Source organism: Rhincodon typus, chromosome 27 (assembly GCF_021869965.1).
Source record: "Rhincodon typus isolate 14 chromosome 27, sRhiTyp1.1, whole genome shotgun sequence".
Classification (NCBI taxonomy): Eukaryota; Metazoa; Chordata; class Chondrichthyes; order Orectolobiformes; family Rhincodontidae; genus Rhincodon; species Rhincodon typus.
Genome location: NC_063358.1, coordinates 14,646,666 through 14,671,351, shown reverse-complemented (window position 1 = coordinate 14,671,351; position 24,686 = coordinate 14,646,666). Strand labels below are relative to the sequence as shown.

General features: G+C 42.2%; 2 protein-coding genes across 2 annotated transcripts in view; one reads left to right on the top strand and one right to left on the bottom strand.

The window, feature by feature from the left end:
* The window catches only part of ubxn11 (UBX domain protein 11), a 51,063-nt gene extending 41,492 nt beyond the window's left edge, over positions 1–9,571 (top strand). The window contains exons 8-9 of the mRNA XM_048612938.1: positions 1,778–1,924; positions 6,873–9,571. Coding sequence (XP_048468895.1) covers positions 1,778–1,924; positions 6,873–7,050 — 325 coding nt within the window. The 3' untranslated portion in view covers positions 7,051–9,571. The remainder of the gene's footprint in view (positions 1–1,777; positions 1,925–6,872) is intronic.
* Positions 9,572–14,115: 4,544 nt separating this feature from the next.
* Positions 14,116–23,001, bottom strand: LOC109914810 (SH3 domain-binding glutamic acid-rich-like protein 3). The gene is made up of 3 exons (XM_020514417.2): positions 22,872–23,001; positions 16,836–17,003; positions 14,116–15,341 (listed from the first exon to the last, which is right to left on the bottom strand). Exons 1-3 carry the CDS (start codon positions 22,914–22,916, stop codon positions 15,276–15,278), a joined length of 279 nt encoding a protein of 92 aa, XP_020370006.1. The 5' UTR covers positions 22,917–23,001; the 3' UTR covers positions 14,116–15,275.
* Between the last annotated feature and the right edge of the window lie 1,685 nt (positions 23,002–24,686).

Below are 24,686 nucleotides of genomic sequence, written 5' to 3'. Positions count from 1 at the left end.
TGCTGTGTTCCTCCAGCTCCCCACTGTGTTATCTCGGACTCCATCATCGACAGTACCTACTATCTCTGAGTGCATTTAGGTAGTGCGCCCTTAACTTTGTCTTTTGACATTATTCCACATTCTGAGTTTAGTTGATGCTTGCCTTTGTTCTCGAATTCATTTTTAAGTCCAATTGTCACTTTACTACTTTCTGTTACTATGTTAATTTCCATCCTATTCAAGCTACCTCACATGGCTGCCACCACCCCCACCAAGGTGGTTTAAACTTTCCCCAAAAGCACCAGAAAATCTCTCCAGGAGAATAGCAGTTCTGGTCCTCTTTAAGGTGTAACCCTTATACAAGTCCCACTTGCCCCAAAACAGGTCACAATTCTTCAGAAATCTCTCTCTCCGACACCAACTCTGCAGCCATGTTTCAATTCAGTTATTCTTGTGTTACTAGCACATGGCATCAGGAGTAAAATTGAGGTCTTGAGGTCTGACCTTTCTAAAATCTCCTTCCTAACTCCCTAAAATCTGTTTTCAGGGCATCATCCCCCTTTCTGTCTAAGTCATTGGTATTGATATGGATCACAGCCTCTGGCTAGTCATTTTCTCCCTGAAGGATGTTGTAAGGCCAGTCCGTAACATCTGCGATCTTGGTTCTAGGGAGGTAATACACCATCCTGGAGTCACCTATACTGCCACAGAAGTGCCTGTCTGATCTTCCTGTCTGTGGAATTGCATATCTCTATCGCACTCCCGCTCTCCAAGGTGCCACTGACCTGGCTCTGGCTGTATTCCCCTGAGGAACAATCATCCTCATCTAGGTCCAAAATGGAAAACTGATTAGCAAGCAAGATAGACTCTGAGGATTCCTTCTCTGCCTGCCTGGTTCTCATGACTGATCTAGGATGTGACTACCTCCCTGAAAGCACTATCCATATAGCGCTCTGCCTTGTGAACGCACACCACTGATTCCAGTTTCTCCCTCAAGTTCTGAAAGCCAGAGCACAAGCTTGTGAAGCCGGTGACACTTCCTGCAGATGTGTTCATCTGGGACACATGGACTTCCAACATACCTCAGGTTGTACATTCCAATTTGTTACAATTGGAATAAATAGATTGACTTATCAGTTATTCAGCAGTCAACATTTACCCCAGCTACAGTGCACAGTGGTGAACTACTGCTGGCTGTCCGTCGCCTTTTGGCATTTTTTAATGCACACGTTCCTGGAGATTGATAAACTTAGAAAAAGAGAGGATGACCACCTTAACCTCATCATCAAATTCCCTGACTCAGGTTTGCTCTCTATTTCAGTTGCACTCTGGTAGAATCATGAACGGTGAAATGTTTTGTAGATTGACTGATCGTTCTCATTCCATCTACAAAGCAACCTTGCAGCACAGGAGGCCAGTCAGCCCATCATAATGTACTAGCTCCTTGATTGAACTACCTAACTAGTCCCACTCCTAATCTCTTACCTATATTCCTAGATAAATGATTTCTCATCTTCTCTCTCGTTTTCTCAACCACTTTAAACATATGCCCTCTCATTATTACCCCTCCTTATTAGTCAGTCAGAATCCCTTGTTATTTTGAACACCTCTACCAAAATTTCCCCTTAACCTGAACCAGTGCCGTGAATGAGTGTCCAGTTTCCTAAGTCAGTGTCCAATGTTCTGGATCAGTGTCCAATGCTACATGCTGCCAATGCCCCAACCCAATTTCTAGTGTCCAGAGTATATCTTCTGCTCCTATTGGCATCACAGAGTCCTCTGTTTTACTTGATCATAGGTTGGCGCTCAGTGAGGAAAATGACCGAACATTGAGAAAAGTCTCCACGCTCAGAATCAAGTCAGAGAATGGAGAGAAGGTGTACATAGTTAAAATGCTTTTCACAGAGACAGTTGGGGCCCTTCGCACTTACCTCAATCAGAACAGGTAAGAGGCTGACAATACATAAATTCTCCAGTAATTAATGGGCAGCATCGATTGTCAGAACACAAACATCACTCCTTGAAATAACAGGAATTATGCTTGTACGGCCTTACATTTAGTAACCAAGAAGGGTGATTTAATTGAGGTGTTTATGATTGAAGGATGTGGTGGTGTAGATAGAGAGCAGGCTTTGTGTAGCACAGTCGTCTAGTAAAGCTGTTATAACCCGAAAACTAATGGTAAGCTACTCGGTGATGTTTATAGAAACATTTAAAAGCAGAAACAGGCCCTTTGATCCCTTGAGCTTTCTCTGTCATTCCAATAAGATCATGGCTCATCTTCTACATCAGTCACATTTTGCCACAACATCCCCATATCCTTTAATTTGCTTACAATCTAAAGATCCAGCTAAATGTATTTGATAACTGAGCATCCACAGCTGAATTCCAAAGGTGCACAACAATTTGCATGAAGACATTTCTCTTCATCCTAAATAGTTGACACCTTACTCTGATACTATGATCTGTATTTTTCCAGGAGTCATCATTTTTTAAAAAGCTGGCCAGCGCTCGAATTTATAAGTGCTGCCTTGATTTCCAATTGAAGCTGTTTTCTCCAGGTCGGGTGAGGTGACAGGGTGTGATTTGCATGTGAATAGCTAACCCGCTTCCAGGACTCTATAAAATATTGTGGAATTTTTGTTGGTGTGAGTGACTGTACCCATGTATATGAGCTACAATTTTATGGGGAAAGGACACAAAAGCCTCTGAGGGTCTCTTAAAAAGGTACATTTTCCTTGTGTAGAGTTCAGCAAAGTTCAATTTTGAAGACAGAAGTTTTACTTCCTACGTGGAGATTTGTCCCAGGCCGCTAGACTGTTGATGTGAGAGAGAGGCAGTCAGGAACAGAAATGGAAAGGCAAAGTTATGTGGCCTTCTTGGGATCATTTCTTGACCCAGCCACCATGGAGACAGTCAGGGCTCACTGCATGAAGAGGGACAGAGCCACCACAGAGCACAGCAAGAAGGAGAAGATCTTACCCCAAGAGAACAATGTACCATCTCTGGGGAAGTTATCCTGACTTGACAATTGTCTTTGCAGGTCAAGGCTGTTGTTGGTGAAATCTGGGGCCTGTTTGAGGAAGATTCTCATACCCTAAACAACTGATCCCTATGCCCTATCCTTCATAGTCTCTATTACTACTGGCACACAGTGACAGCCTGCAAATTTATAACTCAATGAGGCTCCTTATAAACCACAACCTTTACCATCTGAAAGAATACTTGGAAGCTTATCTAAAGAGACACAACATTCTGACATATGGAACAGCCTCTGTGCCTTCTTTGTGGAAAACACACTGCATTTGACTTCCTTCCAGAGGAACTCCATTTTTTAAATAATCGGTGAGTTGCTACATCCTCAAATGCACCAATGGACGGACAACAAATGTTGGAATGGCCTGCAACATTCATACCTCCTTGTGAACTAGCTCCCACGTTCTCTGAACACAGGATTAAGAATCAGATTTCCACTGCCAGACATTATGATCCCAGTTTACGTTATTACTGGATGAATCAGATCTCAAATTGAAAACTTTCTTCATAGATTGCTTTTAAATTTAACAAGGCAGTTTTCCACCGTAACAGTAGAAAAATACCAACAAGTTAATCATTACACCCATCATACACACAGACCAATACCCACGTCACTAGTTCAAATCCAAAATCTAAAATAAATGATATCATAATGTTTATAAATCACACCACTTACATCACAGACATACATAGCTAACACTTCACCCATGCCATCACAGAGATGAACTTCTGGCTGCTGTCTCCATTGCCATTGGTAGGAAGTTGCACTGATTACCTGGCAAATGAGTCTACTGGTGTATAATGACACACCACCACATTTGTTGAAGAAAATACATTTCCAGAATCTTGCAGAGGTAACAGGAGTCTCTACTGTCAGTTAGAGTCAGTTAGGAGTCTCTACTGTCAGTCTGGTGAGAAACTCTGCGTCATCTTCTTTCAGAAAAGCCCTCTGTATGTGGCCCATTCAAGCCCTTGATAGATCAATTAGAGGGACCTTAGGATCAAAGATCCCAAAGTGGTATCCTCGGAGGCTGCTGACCAATCCATCTGGCAGCTCTGTTGAACCAAAGTGCCACAAGGCAAGCTGTGGTTGTTGCTGCTAAGACATCGCCCTGAAGGTGTGAGATCACTGGATCTCAGGTACAGATGAGTGATGGTGGGGGAGTGGGATCTAGGGTTTGAGCAACAAGGTTAGGGGGTTGGTCTCAGTGGGTAAGCTCTGCTCTCCACCTTCCTGATGCGGAATCCATTAATTAGACACAGGTACCTTGGATGAGGAATACCCACCAGCAAACACAACAGGGTGTTACTGTCATGCTCATCACATGGCGATCCTCAGGCAATTTCCCATTTAAGGGTCTCAACTGGTAGCAGTAGGAAGAAGATTGATATTGGGATGGAAGCCAGAAGGTGATAGGGACCCTCCCTCCACACTCACATCTGATTGAATACACTCCCTACCATACATCAAACTCACAGGGGAGGGACAAGGTTTTACCCAATTCATTTGCAAGTGCATGAAACTTACTGATATACTGATAGTAAATAGCACCACTATAAATTTATCAATGGTCAAAATGAACTGGTGCCCTGTGCTCACAAACCCTCACATAGTGCTCAATATTTCACCTTGGAGAAGGTGGAGACAGCTGCTCACCTCTCCAGCTACAATAATGAACTCAGCTACCACCTTCACAGTGTCCATGGCCACCTCATCAACTTAGCGAATTGCCTTTGGCCTTGCTGGCCCAACCTTCTGCCTTTGTAAACCTGTTTCTCCTGCATGTACAATATACAGAGTCCTAAGCCCATTCTATACTGCATTCAGAGACAAAGGTCATCAATGTAGGTGTGGATCATTGGGGTCCATTCTGATGACACCTCATTAATGCTTAGATCCACGTGAACACCTTGACCATGCCTCTCATCTGTCACAAGGATGTCTGTGTACTTCTGTAAATTAATTGCCAGGAGTGCAGCAAGTCATGGAACCGTTTGTGCATCAGATCCAGGAACACTGGCATTCACCTGCTGCACTCATGGTGCAGCACATATCCCTCTGGAAGCATCCTTCCTTCTTCTTGGATCTATAACATCCCTCCTTCACTGCAACTCTTAGACCACAATCTGGCATTTAAATACCTTCCTCACCTGTCCTCCTCTGCAGCATGCTGGCATGACAATGAAGAAAACACATGGACAGGTAACGCTCCTTGCTTTCGCTGTTTGGACACATTATGCATGTCTGTTCAGCTAATTCTCTCATTCAGCACAGACTGATATTGTGGGGTAGGGTGGAGACTGTATAAATGCAGTGTGGCCAAAAGTCATATATCGATGTCTCATCAACATGGCATATTGTTCTCTCAAGCACATGCCTCTGTTGGCCGGCTCCCTCTGATGGCATTGTGTCACTATGTGAGGGCAATGGACAAGGCAGAACTGGATACCCACATTTTGATAGACGAGTGGTGAAAAAGTGGAAGAGCAAAGATTTTGCATCTGGCAAGTCAAAATTAACCCACACCATTATGTTGGGACCTACTGATGCTGCCAAGTTTCCATATTGGATCTGTGTAACTTTTCTGTCATTAAGTTACTATTTTGTACTCCTTCTTTAATGCTGACTATTAGTGTTGTGGAATCTCTCATATTTCCCTTGGAAGGCCTATCATGGACCATCTTTTCCTCTGGGTGAAAGTTTTTTTTAAAACCTACAGAGCCTTCTAAACCTCCTGCCTTTCACCTTAAAAAGCATGGCCCCTTATTATTGACTGTTCACCTAAGGGGAACAGCTGCTTTCTGTCCACCCTGTCCATCCCAGTCAACCTTCCCCGTTCTAAAAGGAAACAACACAAGATTATCCAGAGATCACAGAAATAACAACTTATAACCATTTAAATTGTCAAAGTCAACAATTCACTTCAATACAAGTTTCCTACTGAGCTAATACTTCTACTGATCTGGGCTGTCAGTCAAGCATGCACAATGAGGAGATGAAAATCCTGAATCTGTAAGTATTCCCACACACCTATACACCCCTTCTGTCTAACTTATTTAAAAAAAGACTTACCTCTTTCAAAACCTCAGGGTGTCACAGTGAGGTATTCCTGAAGTGAAGACTTTGTTGTATTGTGGGAAAAGGCAATTGGATCTTGGGCTCAAGTCTACGGAGTGGAATCTGAGCTCTTAACCATCTGACAAAGACTGTAGTCACTGAGCTATGACTGACTACCAGGGTACCAAGATCTCCACTGTATTGAAGTCAAGGTTCTCTAGACTAAGTCCTGCCATTTCTCAATACCTCTAAACTGGAATTCCTCCAATCATACAAACTCATTCCTTCTGCCAACCTCAGTTACCTCTTTCCATTATATTGAAGAAGTTTCTAAAGTCCATTAAAGTATTATTCAATGGAGGCAACTGGCTCCTGAAAGGAGGTACTTGTGCCAAATTGACCAGAAGTTGACCCCCTTGCCACCAGGGCAGCACGGTGGTTCAGTGGTTAGCACTGCTGCCTCACAGTGTCAGGGACCCAGGTTTGATTCCACCCTCGGGCGACTGTGTGGAGTTTGCACATTCTCATGTCTGCGCAGGTTTCCTCCCGTTTCTTCCCACAGTCCAAAGATGTGCAGATTATGTGGCATGGCTATGCTAAATTGCCCATAGTGTCCAGGGATTTTTAATTTAGCTGGGGTAGACACAAGAAATTCAGGGGTGGGGGCTCTTCGGAAGGGCAGTGTGGACTTTTTGGGCCGAATGGCCTGGTTCCACACTGTAAGGATTCTATGATTCTATTTAGTTCCTTGCTGTGTGCTGGGACTTTAAGATTTTGCTTGGTGGTTGATGTTTTGCAGGGCACAGCAACAGGTTGATTACGACATTATCAGCACCTTCCCTCAACAAGTCTACAGCGATCAGTCCAAGACTCTGAAGGAGTATGGGCTCGTTCCAAATGCCACGCTAATCCTCCGAGCCCGAAAACCACAGCTCCTTGACCAAGAGAAGGGTGCGCTCAGTCTGGATGAGGAATAATCTCAATAGAAGAAGGACCTCCAGTCCAGCTGCTAGTGATTCAACACCTTTCCATTCCCCTCAAACCCAAGCTGGGAAAATAAGTTCACAATCACCCACAAACACTGGGAGGAAATCATAGCAACTGAGTCTCAGTGAACGTAAGGTCCAGAGAAAACTCCGAAGTATATTAACAAAAGTTATCAGCAACTCTTGGATTCTTTACTCTTTTGTTTTCCGTTTAAACAGTCAGTTTTGACACAAATGACCAGTTGCTGGTTGCAATGATAAATGTCCAAAATAACCAGTTAATGACCAATTGACTTGCAAATTCAGTAACAACGATGTCATCAAGGTTAATGGCGAGACTTCTCTAACCCCATCCTCCACACTCTCACACATCTACAGTCATGCAAATTTAAACTAATTTATCATCACCCACAATCAGCTAAACCTGCTGTGAAAAATAAAGCAAAAGGTTTGTCTGTGTTGTTTAATTTTCACTTCTAAGTCACTAAAACCAGACCGTGACAGACATCTCCCAGGTCCTGCCTGCAGTTATTCTTTTAGCCTTCATCAGAACACAAACATTTAAATAATAGAATTTAGCCCATGGTAAAACAGACTGTAGTGCAGGTATTGGTAATTTTCCCATCCCAGCAAAACATTTTTAATAAACATTTTAATAAAAGTTGGTAAGTGAAAATGAAGGCTGCCTATTTAGCAATATCTAGGAAAACTTATTCTTTTGCTAAGTTCTGCAATCAATTGATTAGATTTGCAATGCAGAGTGTTACCTACAGCGTGGATTCAACTCCCACATCGGCTGAGGTTACCATGAAGGACTCTCCTTCTCAACCTCTCCCCTCACCTAAGGTATGGTGACCCTCCAGTAAAACTGCCACCAGTTGTCTCTCTCAATTGAGAAGCAGGCCCTGTGGTCTGGTAAGTCTATGTTGGCTTTACCTTTTACAATCAACTCCACCCTTCAAACAGAGTTCAGACCAGTGAGACAGTTGAGTGTTTTTAGGAGGACAGGTCCTGATTTTCACTGAAAGGCACAGAAACACACTGCCACTAACTCTCAATAAATTTATTACAAGATCATAGTATCATACAGCTACCTTCTGTGTTGTATTATTGTAAACTACACTGGCTTTTTCAAAGAATAATCCAGTTAGTCTCACTCTGCTGCTGTTACCCTACATGACTGCAGTATTTTCTTCACCTATTTTATCATATTCCCTTTCGAAAGCTATTACTGAATTTGTTTTCCACCATTCTCTTAGGCAGTGTTGGCTGGGCCAGCATTTATTGCCAACTCCTAGTTGCCCATGAGAAGGTGGTCATGAACTGTCTTCTTGAACCACTGCAGGTTACTTGCTGTCGGTAGACCACAATGCCATTAGGGAGGGATTTCAGGCTTCTGATCCAGCAACAGAAAAGAAACGGTGATCTATTTCCAAATCAGAATGGGGAGTGGCTTGGAGGGGAACTTGCAGGTGGTGAACACCCATCAAAAATCTTCTTCGCCTTATCTGATCTAAGTAGAATTAGCCCCACCTTGTCCAGCCTATCCATGTTATGGTGATCCCTCCTCTCCAGAATAATTCTGGTAAATTGTTTCTGCATCCTCTCCAAAGCCTTCCTGTCCTTTTTCAAGTTTGGTTCCCAGAATTAACACAATACTCCAGCTGGGGATGAACTAGTGCTTATACCAGTTTGGCATAACTTTATACTTTTGCACTCCATATTTCTTTATAAAGCTCAGGATCCCATTTTACTCACCACTTTATGATTATTTAACAATCTTCAACATCTTAGGATTTCTGCAGGAGTTTTCCTGATTTTCTGCTGCAACTTGGGTAGAATTTTGCCAGTTACATGTCCCCTTCGGCCAACCCTGAGCCAGATCTTTAATATATCTTCACCAACATCTGGGGAAACAGCTCGAAAACAATGTTCCTATTCACACCAGATATCTGCACACTTGCACTTTCAAGACAGGAGTTACATAGAGGATTGGCCTGTCAGACTAACACTGCACAAGAACAAGTAGTGGGAGCAGAGGTAGGTCAAACCTGCTCCACCATTCAATACAATCATCAATTCCACTTTCTCTCCACTCCCCATATCTCTCCATTCCCTGCCATCAAAAATCTGTCCAGCCCAGCCATAAATGTATTCAAGAATAGAGACTCCACAACCCTTTTCAGTGAAGTAATTTCTCTGACCAGCAGAAACAATCTCTGAACATCTACCCTATCAGGCTCCTTCAGAATCTTAAACATTTCAAAACACTGCTTCTCGTCTTCTAAACTCCAAAGACTATACTCTCAATTTTCTCAGCCTGGGACAATCTCCTTATCCCATGAACTAATTTAGTGAACTTGTTCTGTACTGCCTCCATTAGAAGTATATCTTTTTAAATGTGGAGACGAAATCTGTATACAATACTCTAGAAAACCCTACACAATTGTTACAAGACTTCCTCATTCCTGTACTCCAAACCTTTTACAATAAAGTACAAAATGCCATTTTACATTTATAATAGCTTGCTATATTTGCATGTATATCAACAGAAGTTTCGAAGTTTGCATATTGCTCAGACTAATTTTATTTTGCAGCTTTATTCTGTAAACTTGTCATTTTACACTCCTTTGCTGTCCTAAAACACTAAGCAAGGCTCCCTTCCAAAATATATCATTTCACCCTTATTGAGATAGAATTCCATGTGTCTTTTTAGTTCAGCTCTTCATTTTAACATGTGCCCATTAAAAATCCCTCTTGTCTTCTAAACAGTTTGTAAGGTCTCTCATTTTGGTATCATCAGCAGATTTCATTGTCACTCGATGTGGGTCTAAGAAATTAATTTACACAACAAACTATGGCTCTTGTGATACAGTGGTAGTGTCCCTACCTTCTAGGCCAGAAAACCCAGGTTCAAGTCCCACCTGCCCCAGAGGTGTGTCACAGCATGTCTAAACAGGTTGATTAAAGTAGCTACACCGTGATCAGGAGAACAGTTCTGCACTAGGCCAGGCAAATCAGAGGCAAATGTGACACCCTAGTTTGAAATGATGCTTGTTCAAAACACAAAATGAATGGCTAAAGAGAGATGCTGCAACGTTGGACTAAAATGGGAGATGACTGTGTCCAACTGAGTCTCTCAACTTCGGAACTACAGTCCAAAGCATGAAGATGGAGCACAGGCAACTATTCCTGAATATTTGAGTGCTGCATTCCTTAAATAGCATGGTTTGAAAGATTCAGTCATATGTGTCAATCAAAGCCTAGGCACCAATTAAAGAACAGTGAGTTAAAAGTAGATGAAGGTAATGAGCAACAGAATAACGTGGACCTGAAAAGCAAGAATCTGATCTGTGGGTAGATGCACAGTTTGTGGTACAGCCCTTCCCTCCTATCCTCCCCGCTGTCCCACCATCGCTAATGAGCCGGGGTTGAATTCAGCTTAGGTTCTAAGCTGGATGGTGAGCCTGCACTTGGTTCAAATTGGGCCATCTAGAATCAGTGCAGCTTAAAGTATGGCAGCCATTGAAGGAGCAAATGAAAACAGGGGAGCTCAGAGTTGGAGGAATACAGAGATGCCCAAGATTTTTAATACAGTACCTTGTAATACAGATAAACGGAATTAGAACACACCAAAATTTGAAAACAAGGCCAAGAGTTTTAAGGGTGAGGATGGATGATCAGGGCCATTCTATTAAAGGTACCCCTCACTCGCCCACATCCAGGAAAAGCAAAATGTCAGGTAGAAAATATCCTTGACTAGTTGTGGAAAAGCTCTGTAAAATGTTATTTACAGGCTTGACTCTAATGCAGCAAGTCGAAGCACATGAAATTATTAACCCTATTCATCACAATTATTACAAATAAGTAACTTAGAAGAGAATGGCCTCTCACTGGAAGTTTGTAAAAAGCCCTTTCGAGAGGCTATGAGGACCTTACTCATATTCTTGTCAATTCATTCCTAAAGACCACAAACTCTGATAAGTAATTCTTATTAACACAGGCCCAAATCAAACAGAGGGGTTAGAATGTTGCTTAGGTGGGAAATGGAGACCTCACTTTATGGCATGGAACAAGATGACCAGTGTCAAAAATTTAAGTCACATTCAGGTTATCTCTGGTTCCCTGTATATTTTGAACTGCATCATTGACTCAGGAATTGTTTTGGATTACATACTAGGGCTAAAAAAAAGAAATAGATCAAATAGAAATAGATGGGAGAATTCAGCATAAGATGAGGGGTTTGGGGGGAGAGGGGGTGGGAATCTTAGAATCAGAGCCAGGCCAAAACCAAGTCTTAGTCCCACTATCCAGTCCCCTCAGATTTACAAAAAGTACTGACAGCATCAACAGGAAAGAATTCCCAGCAACTGTAGGAGAAACAGAGGTGTGAGATAACATCTGATCATGCTGATAAAACATATTGGGGTCTTGTGAAGAAGTGGTAGTGTCCCTATCTCTCGTCCAGAAGGTTTGGATTCAAGTCCCACCTGCACTGGAGGAGTATCATAACATGTCTGAACCAGGTGAATAAAAATAATCACAGAAGACAGAGAAACGGGACGGGAGGGGATTGCTTTAAAAACACATTGTCGGTGTACCATATGGACTGCAGCAACAATTAAAGGCAGTGGTTTCCACTGCCTACTCCAGAACAATTGGGGATGGGAACAAATTCTAAACTTATCAGTCATGCTCTCATTCTCCAATTTATAAAAATCATGCAAAATGATTTGCAATGAGCCTTAGATAAATTCCCCATCTGTACAGCTGCAAAGAACAGGACCATAATTATAAAATCACAAAACAATCCAAGCTCTCAGTCTCCGCATCCCTCTCTGTCCCCAGATTACAGTTATTACTGACACAATAATTAAAACCTTTCCATCCCAGCTAATATCCAGCCCTGTGTTGAGTTACAAATGACGTGTAATTTCAACCAAGAAAGGGCTCTTGGGATCTCCACTCTTGATGCTCCATCTGGTCACAACCAAGTTGATTTCTGCTCTTCCTACAAGACCTACAGGCTCCTGAAGAGGCAGAAATGCTTTGAATATTTGCAGTCCACAGCTCATGGCAAAAGGGCAGTGAGTAAAACTGTTGTCAGATTGAACCAACACATGGATCAAATGTAAATGCTCAACAACATACAGGCAGAAGTTCAAATTTGCTCCGCTGCCAAAAGTGACATAACTGAGCCAGGGAAAGGAGGGATCTAGGCATGTATCTCCTTTCCCAAATTGATTGCTGACCGAGGTACCAACAAAATATCATTTTTGGAAAGCGGTGCCATCTCTGACTCTGGGTTGTGTTTGTCTGGGTGGCAAATGGTAACCTCAATCCAGAAAGGTGACCACAAGGTCCAGGCTGACACATGCTGCAGTACAGAATTGTGCAGCATTGTTTAGATGAGAAGTTCAACTGAAGACCCATCTGGCCTCTCAAGTTAGTATAAATTATCTCTATTTCAAAGAAGAGAATGGGGCTTTTCTCTACTTTAACTGATATTGCAAAATAATACAAATACATCTTAATCAGTGAACTGTGGACTTTCTGTTGTTCAACACTTGAACAACTTCCAAGAATCCAGTCCCCCTGCTATAAAATATATTTCTGTTTGTTTATGTTGAAACACTGAGGCAATGATTCAATTCAGAGAAAGTGGGAGAACTGCCAAGTGCCTGGCTTTAATTTGCATCTGAGGAAGAGCGGATTGTTTACCAGGAACTGAAACCATCTGCACAGAGCCACAGAGGCGTAAACCTAAGATATTCTATCCGTGGTGCCCGAGAATTGTTTGCCCACCTAACAGTCCCCTTGCCCTGCCCTCTGTTTCCCTAAGGGGATGGATTGCCCCAAGCCCTGTGAGCGAAGGCTCCACTTTGAAATCCCAAGTTAAGTAAAATTCTCTGACCTGGGTGTCAGCGACATTTCCCCCAACTTGGTCCATCCCCACCTCACAAACATGTACATCCCTGGATTCTACACAGGACCCCTTGAAATTCCCAGGTGAGTTAGGGATCTAGTGTTAAACATGGCTCCCCATTCCTCCACCAGCCAGGATCCTTCACTGCTAATTGTCACCGAATTACATACTAGGGCCAAAAGAAAGAAATAGATGGGAGAATTCAGCATAAGCTCGGGGGGTGCAGAATCTTAGAATCAGAGCCAGGCCAAAACCAAGTCTTAGTCCCACTATCCAGTCCCCTCAGATTTACAATGACGATGACGACATGCAAGGGTTTGTCACAGCTACAAGTGACTGGACTAGAAAGTGACCGGTGGAGAACTTGAGCAGTTGCTGCAAATCGTACAGCTGTTTGGAATCTCTCTTCCTTCCAGAGCCCCCACGTTAAACATATTTTCCATTTCCCTTCAGGTTTCCCAGCACAGCCTCCATCTTAATAATTTCACACACATGCCCAGGTTCAGAACTCACTCAATCTGCTCCCACTTGCAACTTGCTGTCCTGGATCTGTCTCACTGTGTATGCATTGTCAAAGCCTCCTGTATAAACTCAGCAGCTCCATCCCAAGCCCTCACTATTGACATTGATCCTGGAGACAGACACTGTCACAGCTGGCTTGTCCTTCATTCATTTCCTCTCCACTTGATCTGCTGTACGTATCTGTGAATCAATGAGGAGCTGGTGTTGTCAATAAATAAGCACACAAGAGACACGTTAAAGCAGCAAGACTCAAAACATTTTCATATCTTCCTGGAAGACATCATTAAATATTTTGACAGAATTTCTAATTGGCCCAGACTGGGAACAAAGTAGGAGAATTTGGGGGTGGAGAAGAGGTAAAAAGGGGCGGGGGAGGAGAGAGAGAAAATCAGAAACATAATAAAGAAAGAAAAAGACAAGAATTAAAAAGGAGACAAAGTCGAGAGAGAGGGAAAGACAAAGGCAGTATATATTACAGCAAAGCATTTGCTGAATGATTTCTGTGTATCCCTTTCACTGCCATGACAATCAGCCAGAACAATAAATCACCAATTTTGTTTAGATAGAGCTGGTCAAAGCACTGAGCATAACAGAAAGTACCAGGCAAATTAGAGGTAGAGGAATTCTGTATTTTCAATGACAGAGTGTTGCTAGATCTGAGAGATAGTACATTTTTAAAAGGAAATAAAAATTGAATGTCTTGGACCGTGTTTGTTGGTTTACCAACCAATGGCACTCAAAATCCTAAAAGAACGCGGGACAATTGCACAAACTCAGGGCTGTAATAACGACTCTGGATTCCCAAAGTGGCTACAATCCACAAACTACCCATGCATTGAGTCTGGAATGTACTCCCAATAGAAACATTAGCATACTGGGGCAATGTCCACTTCCCTAATGTATGGAGAATTTAAACCCCATCTGTCCCATGAAACTGCCTAATCACAGGATGGTGATGCTTTTCACAGCCTGGGGTCGCAATGCTGTAACGTCCTCCCAAACTGCCAGGTTATCAGAGCTAATCACCATGTTTAAAATGGTAACAAGACAGTGCTAAACTTGATCATTTCTTTAGGGCAGTTACCACCCTACAACCTCCCAATTTGTGCCTTTAGTCTCAATATCATCACATCGTTGATTCACTCCGACAATTGCTCTCACCCTACAGAGAATGAAAACAACATTCTTTCCACTAGCCTGGACTTCCTCCCCTCTCATCACCCAGGAACCCTTTACCTTCCCCAGACTCAATGAACCAAATTTCCCTTTGTTTAATTAAGAGGCCAGTCTCCAGGAATTGAACCCACCCAGAACAGCACATTCCAATTGAAAACAAAGTGGAGCTTTTTCCATTCAGGAGTTGGACAAATATCTAGGAACAGATGAGAAATGCAATCTATGGATTGGTCCCATGCAGTGACTTTCCAAGGTACTGGGTTTGCCTGAGCTACGAGTCACTCAAACTTCCCCTAACCTCCCTTCCCCTCCCCTTGCCCTGCTCCATGGCTTTGTATCCTTCAGCCAGCAACCTCACCCCAAGGAATGGATTGGTTTTAATTCAGTTGCGGAATGACTAATCTTTAAATCATTAGCAGTTTACAATACAATAGAATTGGCGAATGGGCAGCAAGCTCCCAATAAAGTAGTGAGGCAGAGAAGCTGTTATGGTTTCTAAAAGACTAACACAGCTGGATCCACACGCAGGGCAGCAAGTTGCTTCAGGCAGCCTCCACGCTCTGCCTCTGGCTAATCGGGCGCCAATATGATCTCAGTCGAGTTTCAGGAACTTCCGCACATCAGTTGTTTCCACGGCCTCTACAAAGTCCTCGTAACCCTGTGAGAAACAAGAGTCAGTGTCCTTTACTTTGAGCTTTCAACTACAACCCACATCCAGGTTGGAACATCACACAACTCTGCATCTCATGTAGTTTCCCCAATTGACATCCTTCTCATCTTCCACCTTCTATAAATCTTCAACTCAGCCAAACTCCTGCTGCCCAGATCCTTGCTTGCATCTAGCCCTGTTCTCCCATCACTCCAGTGATCACTGACCTACATCAGCTCCCAGTCTGGCAGCATCTGCATTCTGAAGTTCCCATTCTTGTTTGCAAAATCGCCCATGGTCTCACTGCAGCCCTCCCTATATCCTCTAACTTACCTTTAAAAATCCCACAAGCCTCCAAAACCTCCGTGTTAATCCGATTCTGGCTTTCTGTATCACCCGATCTTAATCACTGTAAAACGGGTGGATGTGTCACCCCAGGTGCTGCTTTAAGACATTCCTCAGAACCTGCCTGACTAAACTTAGGTCATCAGTTCCACCATCTCCTTATGAAACCTGGCGTCACACTGTTTGGTAATATTCATGTGAAGCACTATTAGACATTTTCAGTATTGTCTAAAAATGTGTTGTTCTTGTGGAACAGAAATAGGGGATTCCTCTTTTTAAAAGAAAAGAGAAATTGCATTCTTGCCATCAGTTCTCAGTTTCCAGCTGTAAAGAGTAAGATAAAAAAAAGACCAACAGAGACAGGGGACAAGAGGTGCCATTGTGCACAGGTCAAATTCGGATCCTTATCTTAACCCCGAATCGCAACCGTTAGCATGGAGATCTCTCCACTCACTTCAGACCCCCATCCAATCCCACTCCTCACCTGTGTGAACCTGCATTCCTCACCCCTCCTACTAATCCTCCTCTCCACTCCACCCCACGCTTCAGTGTAGACTAATGAAGGTACGTGATCCTCTTGTTGTTTAGTCAGTCATTTTGTATTGAGCCACCCCAGGCTCCAGAACACCCCGTTCCTGAATTCCTGAGTCAACAACACGACACCAAGCAAACAGGCTGCTCAATTCAAACTAACATTCTGACTTGTTCCAGATAGGCTTCAACCTCCCTTTATAATAAAAGGAAGGGCCACAAGGATGGATGGAATTTGCAGTTATACAAATCATCTCTGTACTCCAAACAAATTCTGTGTCCCCAATTCACTCCTCATGCTCACCTCACTCAACCCCGACTCATACCCACACCTCAACACTCTTCCCTCATTCTCACACACAGTGGGCACTATGGGTCCCTCCATTAGTAACTGACTTCTTGGTAGAGATTTAGCTGGACAAAACTCCAAATGTCCCCACTGATCCTACATGTGAAGACTGGATATTACCTGGAAAACTCATCTCTGATGACTATTGCTGTCTGGGCTGGTAATCGTTTGGACACAAGATACTGGAGGAAGGCACCAAATGCCACATTTTGCTGTGGACCATCAGTGACTGTGGCTGATATGAAACCACTGAGCAGTACAAGTTGCACCAGTCTTACCCCACAGTGCTGTTCACCATTGAAGATTTGAGGAGGCAAGGCTCTAGGATTTCCTGACTTGGTCCTCATCTCTTCCTTTAAAGAGTTATTCTGTGCGATGTCAATCATTTCATACGTGATGCCTTTACTGTCCATGACTCGCATCACCTCTGCCTGCTGGGATTTCACCTGAACAAAATAAGCAAAACAGGAGCAATTAGTCAGTCTCTAAACAAAACTCTCCCCTTCCCCCCAGCTCCAGTCAGAAATTTTTCATGAGTGACAGTGACACAATTCTTTCCATCTTCTCTCCCACCTTTTCTGCCCTCTCCTCCAGCCCTTTTCCCTTCCTAAGTCTCTTATGTTTCTCCAATTAACAGCTCCACCATTCGAAGTTTTACCTTCAGCTGCGCAGGCCCTAAAACTTTGGCATGCCCTTTTTAATCCACTGTACCTCTCCATTCTTCTTCCTCCAAGAAACTCTTAAAACCCGCCACATTCACACGTTTTTGGCCACATTCATAATGGTTTATATGTGGCTTAGTTTTAAAACTTCGGTAACACTCCTGTGCAGTGCCTTGGGACATTTTACTCTGTTTATGGTGCTACATGAATACAAGACTGGAAAAGCTTCTGAGCTTGAGACAGGGAGAGCACAAGAGGGCACCCAACTGGGCAATGTCATTGACCGAGCCCTGTGCTGATTCTCCATCTGTCCCCAGCCTCAGTGCTGCCTGGTGACTGCATGTCTCTCATTTCAGCAGTCGGCAAAGCTTTACTCTAGTCCGAGATGATGTGAAGAATGGAACATTCGTTATTAGCTGGCTGTAAAGCAAGAGAGAGAGAGAGCGAGAGAGAGAGAGAGAGAGCGAGCGAGCGAGAGGGCACATCTGGTCTCAGACCTTTCAACAGTCTGTGTACAGTCAACTTCCTACACACTGCTGCTCTTAGCCTGAAATCTGGTTTCTCCCCTGGATTGTTTTTGCATTTTCTCTGGCAGGATTCTTGCTCTCCTGCAGATGTTTCCGGAACAATTCTCTAGCCATCAGTGAAATAAGACAGCACATTCCAGCCTCGCTTGGACTCGATACCTGGGCGGGCAAGGCAGTTTAAAGAATTATTATTGCCATTAGGTACCCAGGAGGCCAAAACTCTCAGCTTTAGATCAGGGAACAAGATGAACAGATAGGAACAGACCAAGAACTTCAGTCAAAGATCACTGCTCCAGAACCATCTGTAGCAAACTTTTAAATATTTAGAGAACGAGTGATTAGATAGGAAAGAAAGACAAAGGAAATGATGAGAAAACAAAGTTAGGGCAATAAAATGCATCAAGTTTCATTGTGTAAATACCTTAAGTAACTAAGCCTTTAAAAAGGACCTGCAATGATCAATGCTTATTCCTCATGGTTTGGTGACTGCTTTGGACAGTTTCTAACCCATTGTTAGAAGTCAGGAGAACTTGCCCTTATTTTGTCCTGTCACAACAGTAAGAATCCAGAGGTTAAGGGCAGCATCTTATGGAGTAACAATTAGCCTTGATGCAGTCCTTTAACTGCTCAACTCATGGCTCAGAACCCTCATCGGTTAATGGCCTTCACCATTCTGCTCATCCCACTCAGTGCCAATTAAAGAGTTTAGATGGGGATCAATAACTTATAGGAAATTTTAAAAAAGACCACTGAAGTCCCTCTGTCATAACCTAAAATCCCATTTCTCCCATTGAGGCCTCTCTTTGTGGTACTCCCAATGCTTCCATTGATGCCTCCAATCAACATGATATGACAAACTTCAAAGACCATTTATTCCTCCTCCATGAATCTTTTACTATTGTGGTCCAGAAAGAATGCTTCATTAAAAAAAAAAAAAAATCCCTACTGTACTCTCTTTGGAACTTCCAGTAAATCAGCTCAGATTTTCCAAGCCCTCAGAGTATCTCTACCAGCTCCCTCTGCAACAACTACCCAAATTGACACAGAACAGGTACAAGGTAGATGGTGCAGGCAGAAACTGGCTGGGTTTGCATTGCAGTGAGTCTGAGACATCAGAAGTAACATCATAAGTGTAAAGGAGCAGAGAAAATAATAGTCTGGGTTCTCCAGCTCACCTTGTTGGTATTAAGAGGAAATGACTGCATTTTCGCCATTCCTTCTGTGAAGTGGTACTTTGAGATCTGTGAACAGGCCAGCTCTACTTACATGTTTGACCCACCCCTTTGTTCTAGACTCTTCCCCCAAAGGAAACTGTTTTCTGCAAAATGACGCCATCTGTCCATTTAATCTTCTTTAAACTGACCTGATGAACAGTGTAACTGAAAACATTAAATTAACAAGTGTTCCACATAATCAGACATGAGAAGCAGAGAAAGAGACAGAGAGAGAGGGGAAGAGGAAGCGAGAGACAGGAAAAGAACACTTTCTGCCTTCTGTTTACAGATTTTCGGACAGCTCAAAAAAAAAATTGACTAATTAGCCCCAGAAGTGACAGATTCCTCGGATCTTGTAACCAACATAGATAGTAAAGGCAAGACAACCTATCTATATCTAGTATTATTCGATTAACCTGTGTTTCTGGTTTTAATCAGAGCGTCCTTTTTTCAAAATAAAAAATCCTGGGCAGATGGGAATTACTTTATTTTATGCAGTGAGTTGCTGAAAGGGTGGAGAAACCAGATTCGATAGAAACAGTCAAAAGAAGATTGTATAAGAGGAAGTGTATGAAGGGCAATGGGGAAAGTAGAGATCGGAACTATTGGTCTGCTGCACCAAAAAAAAGTCAAAAGTCAAATGCGCAACGAGCCTAGAGGTCTCCTATGCCGAAACGGGATTCTAGATGGGAAACAGAAAAAACAGCAGCACCTCAGCAATGGGAGGCAAAGGTCATATTCTCCTTCCCCACCCCCACTAGATCACCAGCCAACTTTCAGGCACCAAAATCGTACAGATGGTAAAACAGAAAATGTTTGAAACAATCAAACATCCTGGATAAGCAGAAAGTGAAGAGGAGGCTGGTGAGTTTGACAGATCCCCACCCATTTCACACTGAAGAGACACAGAGAGAGAGAGAGACAGAGAGAGAGACAGACAGACAGACAGAGAGGAAAGAGTCACTACAAAGTAATTTATACAAGTACCAACAGTGATTTCAAAAGGAGCAAGGATTATTTAGTTCAAATAAAATGACTGGAAGTTATGAGGCCAATGAATACAGATGATTAAATACTTAATGAGATGTCAGCAGTAACCAAGCTTTCGATATGTCAAAGCACTGCTGCTCAGTCCACTGCAAGGATAAGTTAGAAAAACAGTCTCTCAGGAATCTTTTAGTTCTCCAACACATTGGCAGGTGGATTTTCAAATTGAAGGTGCAAAATACCTGGGAAAAGTTTGAGTCACATAAAAGCTTGGCCAGGTAAGGATATCAGGTTTTCAGAACATTAGTAAAACAACATTAATGAACCAGTTGGTTTTTTATGGCAATCTGGTAGTTTTGTGGTCACTTTTACTAAAAGCAGATGGTTTTTAAAATAGTCTGGAAATAAAAACAAAGTTAAGAAACTGCGATCAGGGAATTTGAATTCTCATTCTCTGGTTTAAGATCTGTAAAACTATCATAAAGCACTACTGCCCAGCATAATCTTTCAGCAAGGAATAGGTTTGGGGAGAATCAGTTGCAACAAGTCGTGAACGAGCCTAGCTGTGGTAGGGTCACAGACGTGGTGAAGGCAGCTCAGAACTGATTGAGGAAAAACAAAGCTTTTTGTTTTAATTGAAAGAGAATCACAGCCCTGCTTGTTCCTCAGAGCTGCACATGAGGCCAAATACAGCCATATCCAAAATGCTTTCAAAGTCAAGCTTGAGCTCCACATTTCTAATATAGTTTGGGCTTCTGGACAAAATCTCAACAAGAGCAGATCCATTCAATGAACTAAATTGGAATTTAAGGTTTACTATTTGATTTAAAAAACAGTCCATCCAAATTTTAAAAAAGCTAAAAGAAAATGATAGCACATAATATGGAGTAGTTTGATTGGCTCATTTTTATCTTTCTTTGATTAATTGCTAATGCTGACTGCACAAATCTTTGAACATGGCAGGACAAATCAATAAGGTCACTAAACTCCAAGCTTTACTATTATTGCAGAAAGTACAAAAGCAAGAAAATTATGATAAACGTGTATAAACACTAGTTTCAGTTTTGACTGGATCAGTGCATCCCATTCTGGGAGCCACGTTTAAGAAAGATGTTAATGTGTTCGAGAAAGTACAGAGTAGATTCATCAAAATAATAGCAAGGTTCAGGACAGCCAGTTTCATGGAGACTAGAGAAGCTGTAATTGATCTCCATTGATCAGAGAAGGTTCAACATGAGAATAAAGAGAAGTGTACAAAATGGAGGCATTTTTCACAGCTTGGTGAAAGAGCAAGGGAGCAGGATTGATTATTCCAAAATCGATAGACTGAATGACCTTCTGCATTAAGATTTCTTGGCTTCAGTTCTCTGAATTTCATGGATTGGTGACTTCCATTCCTGCTTTTTGCCAACCAAGTTACAATTGAACAGGATGACCCACATAATCATTTAGTAGGATCTTTTAATTCAACCTATTTTCAACACCCTACCGTTCCCTCTGCAACTGTCCCACAAACTCATTCATTTGGGATCATCTTTGAAATTGACCAATTTGCAGCAAATTTCTGAAACAATGTCATACTTGCCTTGAAATAAGAGAGTCCAGATTCTCCCATCACCTCACTGAACTACATTTGCTCCTGGCCCAGAAATGTGTTGGTCTTAAAATTCCCATTCTTGCTTTCAAATCTCTTTCTTCTGTCTTGTAACCCTCATGTCTGTATTGCTCAAATTTCAATCTCTTGCACATCCCAAATTTTAATCATTCCATCATTGGTGGCTATATCTTTAGCCACCTAAGCTGAAAGCTCTGGGATTCTCTCTTTATCTCTATCCTCCTTTAAGGAGCTCCATAAAACCTCACTTTGACAAAACTTTGGATCATTTGTCCAAATATCTCCCTTATATATCTAATACACAGGTTTTGTTAGAGAATGCCTTGGGATATTTTAATACATATAATTTCACCTAATGCACGTGTCGAAATGTTAGCTTATTTGCACAAGCAACAGAGAAATTAGTTCTTATCTGCCCGAATGTGGCTCACTGTCCACTGGTAAAGCATGCTTGTTATTCATGGCAAGGATTTCTAAAATGCAAAGGATTCATCAAATCACATTAACCACAACTTCTGCCACTTTCTGAAGGCATCACAGAAAGAGAAAACTAGGCTGGTGTTCACAATTCCCAGTCAAAAAAAAATACAATCCTTGAAAAATGACCTGAATAATAGTCAACATTAAATTCCATTAAGGCTCATTAATGAGTCAGTCTAGTCCTGATTTAGTTATGGTCCCGGTGGTACTGGCTGATTTAGTCAAAATTCTACATGTTAAAAAAAACCGAAGATTCCTAGCTTGATCTCACATCTAGCAAGTGCCACACAATAGCTTATTGGGGCGAGGGAGATAATCAGGAGAACTCTCCAAGATAACGCTTCCCCCCACCCACCAAAGCTATTATTATGAGAAAGGAGAGTAGAAGCAAAGCCGTGGTTTGCACCAGCTGAAACACTAATGGAGCAGATGTCGAGGAATATTCAGAGGAGTAGGTCCTGTTGGTATGACAGAAAGAATACAGGAATAGGGTAGGGCAAAACTAACAGCAGAATTACAATATTGGTTTCAAAATTGTTTTTGGATGAAATCATAAATGGGTGGCGTTGCTTCAGCCTCGTTATTCGATGATATGGCACAAATTGCCTCCAGATTGCCCATACCTTGTCTTTAAGGCCGTTTCTTGCTCGGTTACTGTATATCTGTAAACTATAAGGTTGCGGTTAACAATGTTGCATTACCGCTACTCGGTTTCCAACAACCGGGTGTGTCAGTTTCTCAGCCCCTCTATTCCGAAACAATGCTCGGCAGGATCTCTGCATCCCCTTACCCCTTGCTTCAGCCCCTTCCGTCCTTGGTACACACTCACCTCCCTAGAGCCGGTCACAGTGGTGTAATACAATTTCACACTCATCTTGCTCTGTCTCTGCTGCTCTCACTCAATACTGACAGTAACATCCGAGAAACACTACGCCATGTGATTTTAGTGGGCCAATTGGAACAGTTGCTCCTCCTCACGTAGGGACCAGTTTAGGGAACATCCCCAAATGAAAACTCTCCATTTCAGTCAATCCCAATGGCTCCGAAACACAGGTACATGGTTAACAATCCCGGATTCATCTAATTTCGCAAACAAAAAGACATCGAGAGACAGAAAACAAAGTGAGATCTGGATCAACTTAAAGATCAGGCTATCAATTAACGAAAAGGCACTTCCCAAATATTAAATATTTGTCAATTTTGTGCTCTGCAAGCTTTTGATCTAAAGTTCTTTTCAGCATATCTTTCCCTGCAAACACCATTAATCAGAGAGAGTAAAGATTAATTTACACTGTTCCATAAGCAGGTTGTGCGGTTGGTTAGTTAGTTATATACAGAATCAACAAAAGCAGAAGGCCACTCGGCCCCTTGAGCCTGCTCTGCTATTTAATAAGACCACGGTTAATCAGATTGCAAGCTTAAATTCACAATCATGCCTACTCCTGATAACCTTTCACTCCTCTTCTTACCGAGAACCTCTGTCTCAGACATTCAGACTTTGTTTCCACCAGCTTTTCAGGGAGAGTTCCCAAAAAAAAACTCGTGAACCCTATTTCTGGTGTGTCCCATAAGAGGAAGCATCCTCTTCATATTTACCTGGTCAAGACTCCTCAGGATCTAAATTGATTCATGAATGGCTAATTATGGTTTATATAGCTCAAAAATCACGTTTACTTTTAATCTTCATCCAGTATTCCGTCTCGAAAATGTGATCAACAAAATACTAAATAAATTGTTAATCTGGGCCAGAAAATACCAAACTCTCTCAGACTTTCATGCAACAAAAAAGGAGCTACACGTGTCTCACAGGAGATTCTACTCAGGGCTCTGTCAGAAATAGAGCCGTACTTCCATTCTGACAGGGCCCTTGTAGCACAGAAGAGGGGGGAATGACACCCCGTTTTCCACAGCAATCAGTTATTGTATTTGAACAGTTACGCAGGAGTTCATTTTGGCATTTAACACTCAAGTTAGATTATTTATTTAACTGCAGTGGAGCCCTCCAAATTCTCCAATTTAAATAGACAGTATCAGAAGGGTCCAGGCACAGGGGAATTTCCCAGGCAATTCCTGCCATCTGCTAAGCTTTGGATTCCACAGGGTCCCTTTACAAAACTCCCAAATACTTCAGAAACTATTATCTAGCCCTTGGAAAAAAATCAGGTCATGTCTACATTACTTCAGCCACAGCTGCATATATCCCAAATCAATTCAGTATATTTTTTAAGCATATTCACTGTGCATTGAAGGAAAAGCTGCAGCCAATTTGTACACAAGATGTCACAAACAATGTAATAATTTTGTAGGACAATGACTGAGCAATAAAGACTGACTAAGTAACATTATCTAAATATCTGGATTTTGAAGCGAACAAAATCCAGTGAACAAATGTGCCAATTTAAAATGCTCCATTAAGTTCTCATCGTGTAAGGGAAAGCAGGCAATCAATTATTTAGAGAACAATCCAATTTGTTGTTCTTCCCATTCTTGAAGGCAGTGATGTTAGAATTTACTCAGCAGTGATCCTTAAAAGTACTATCAATGAGCCTAAATCTTACAAAGTGGATGTTTGACCATAGTATCCCCATCCTATTTTCCAGGGGGTTACTGGATAGACAGCAGAAGCCCAAACAAAACTAATTTG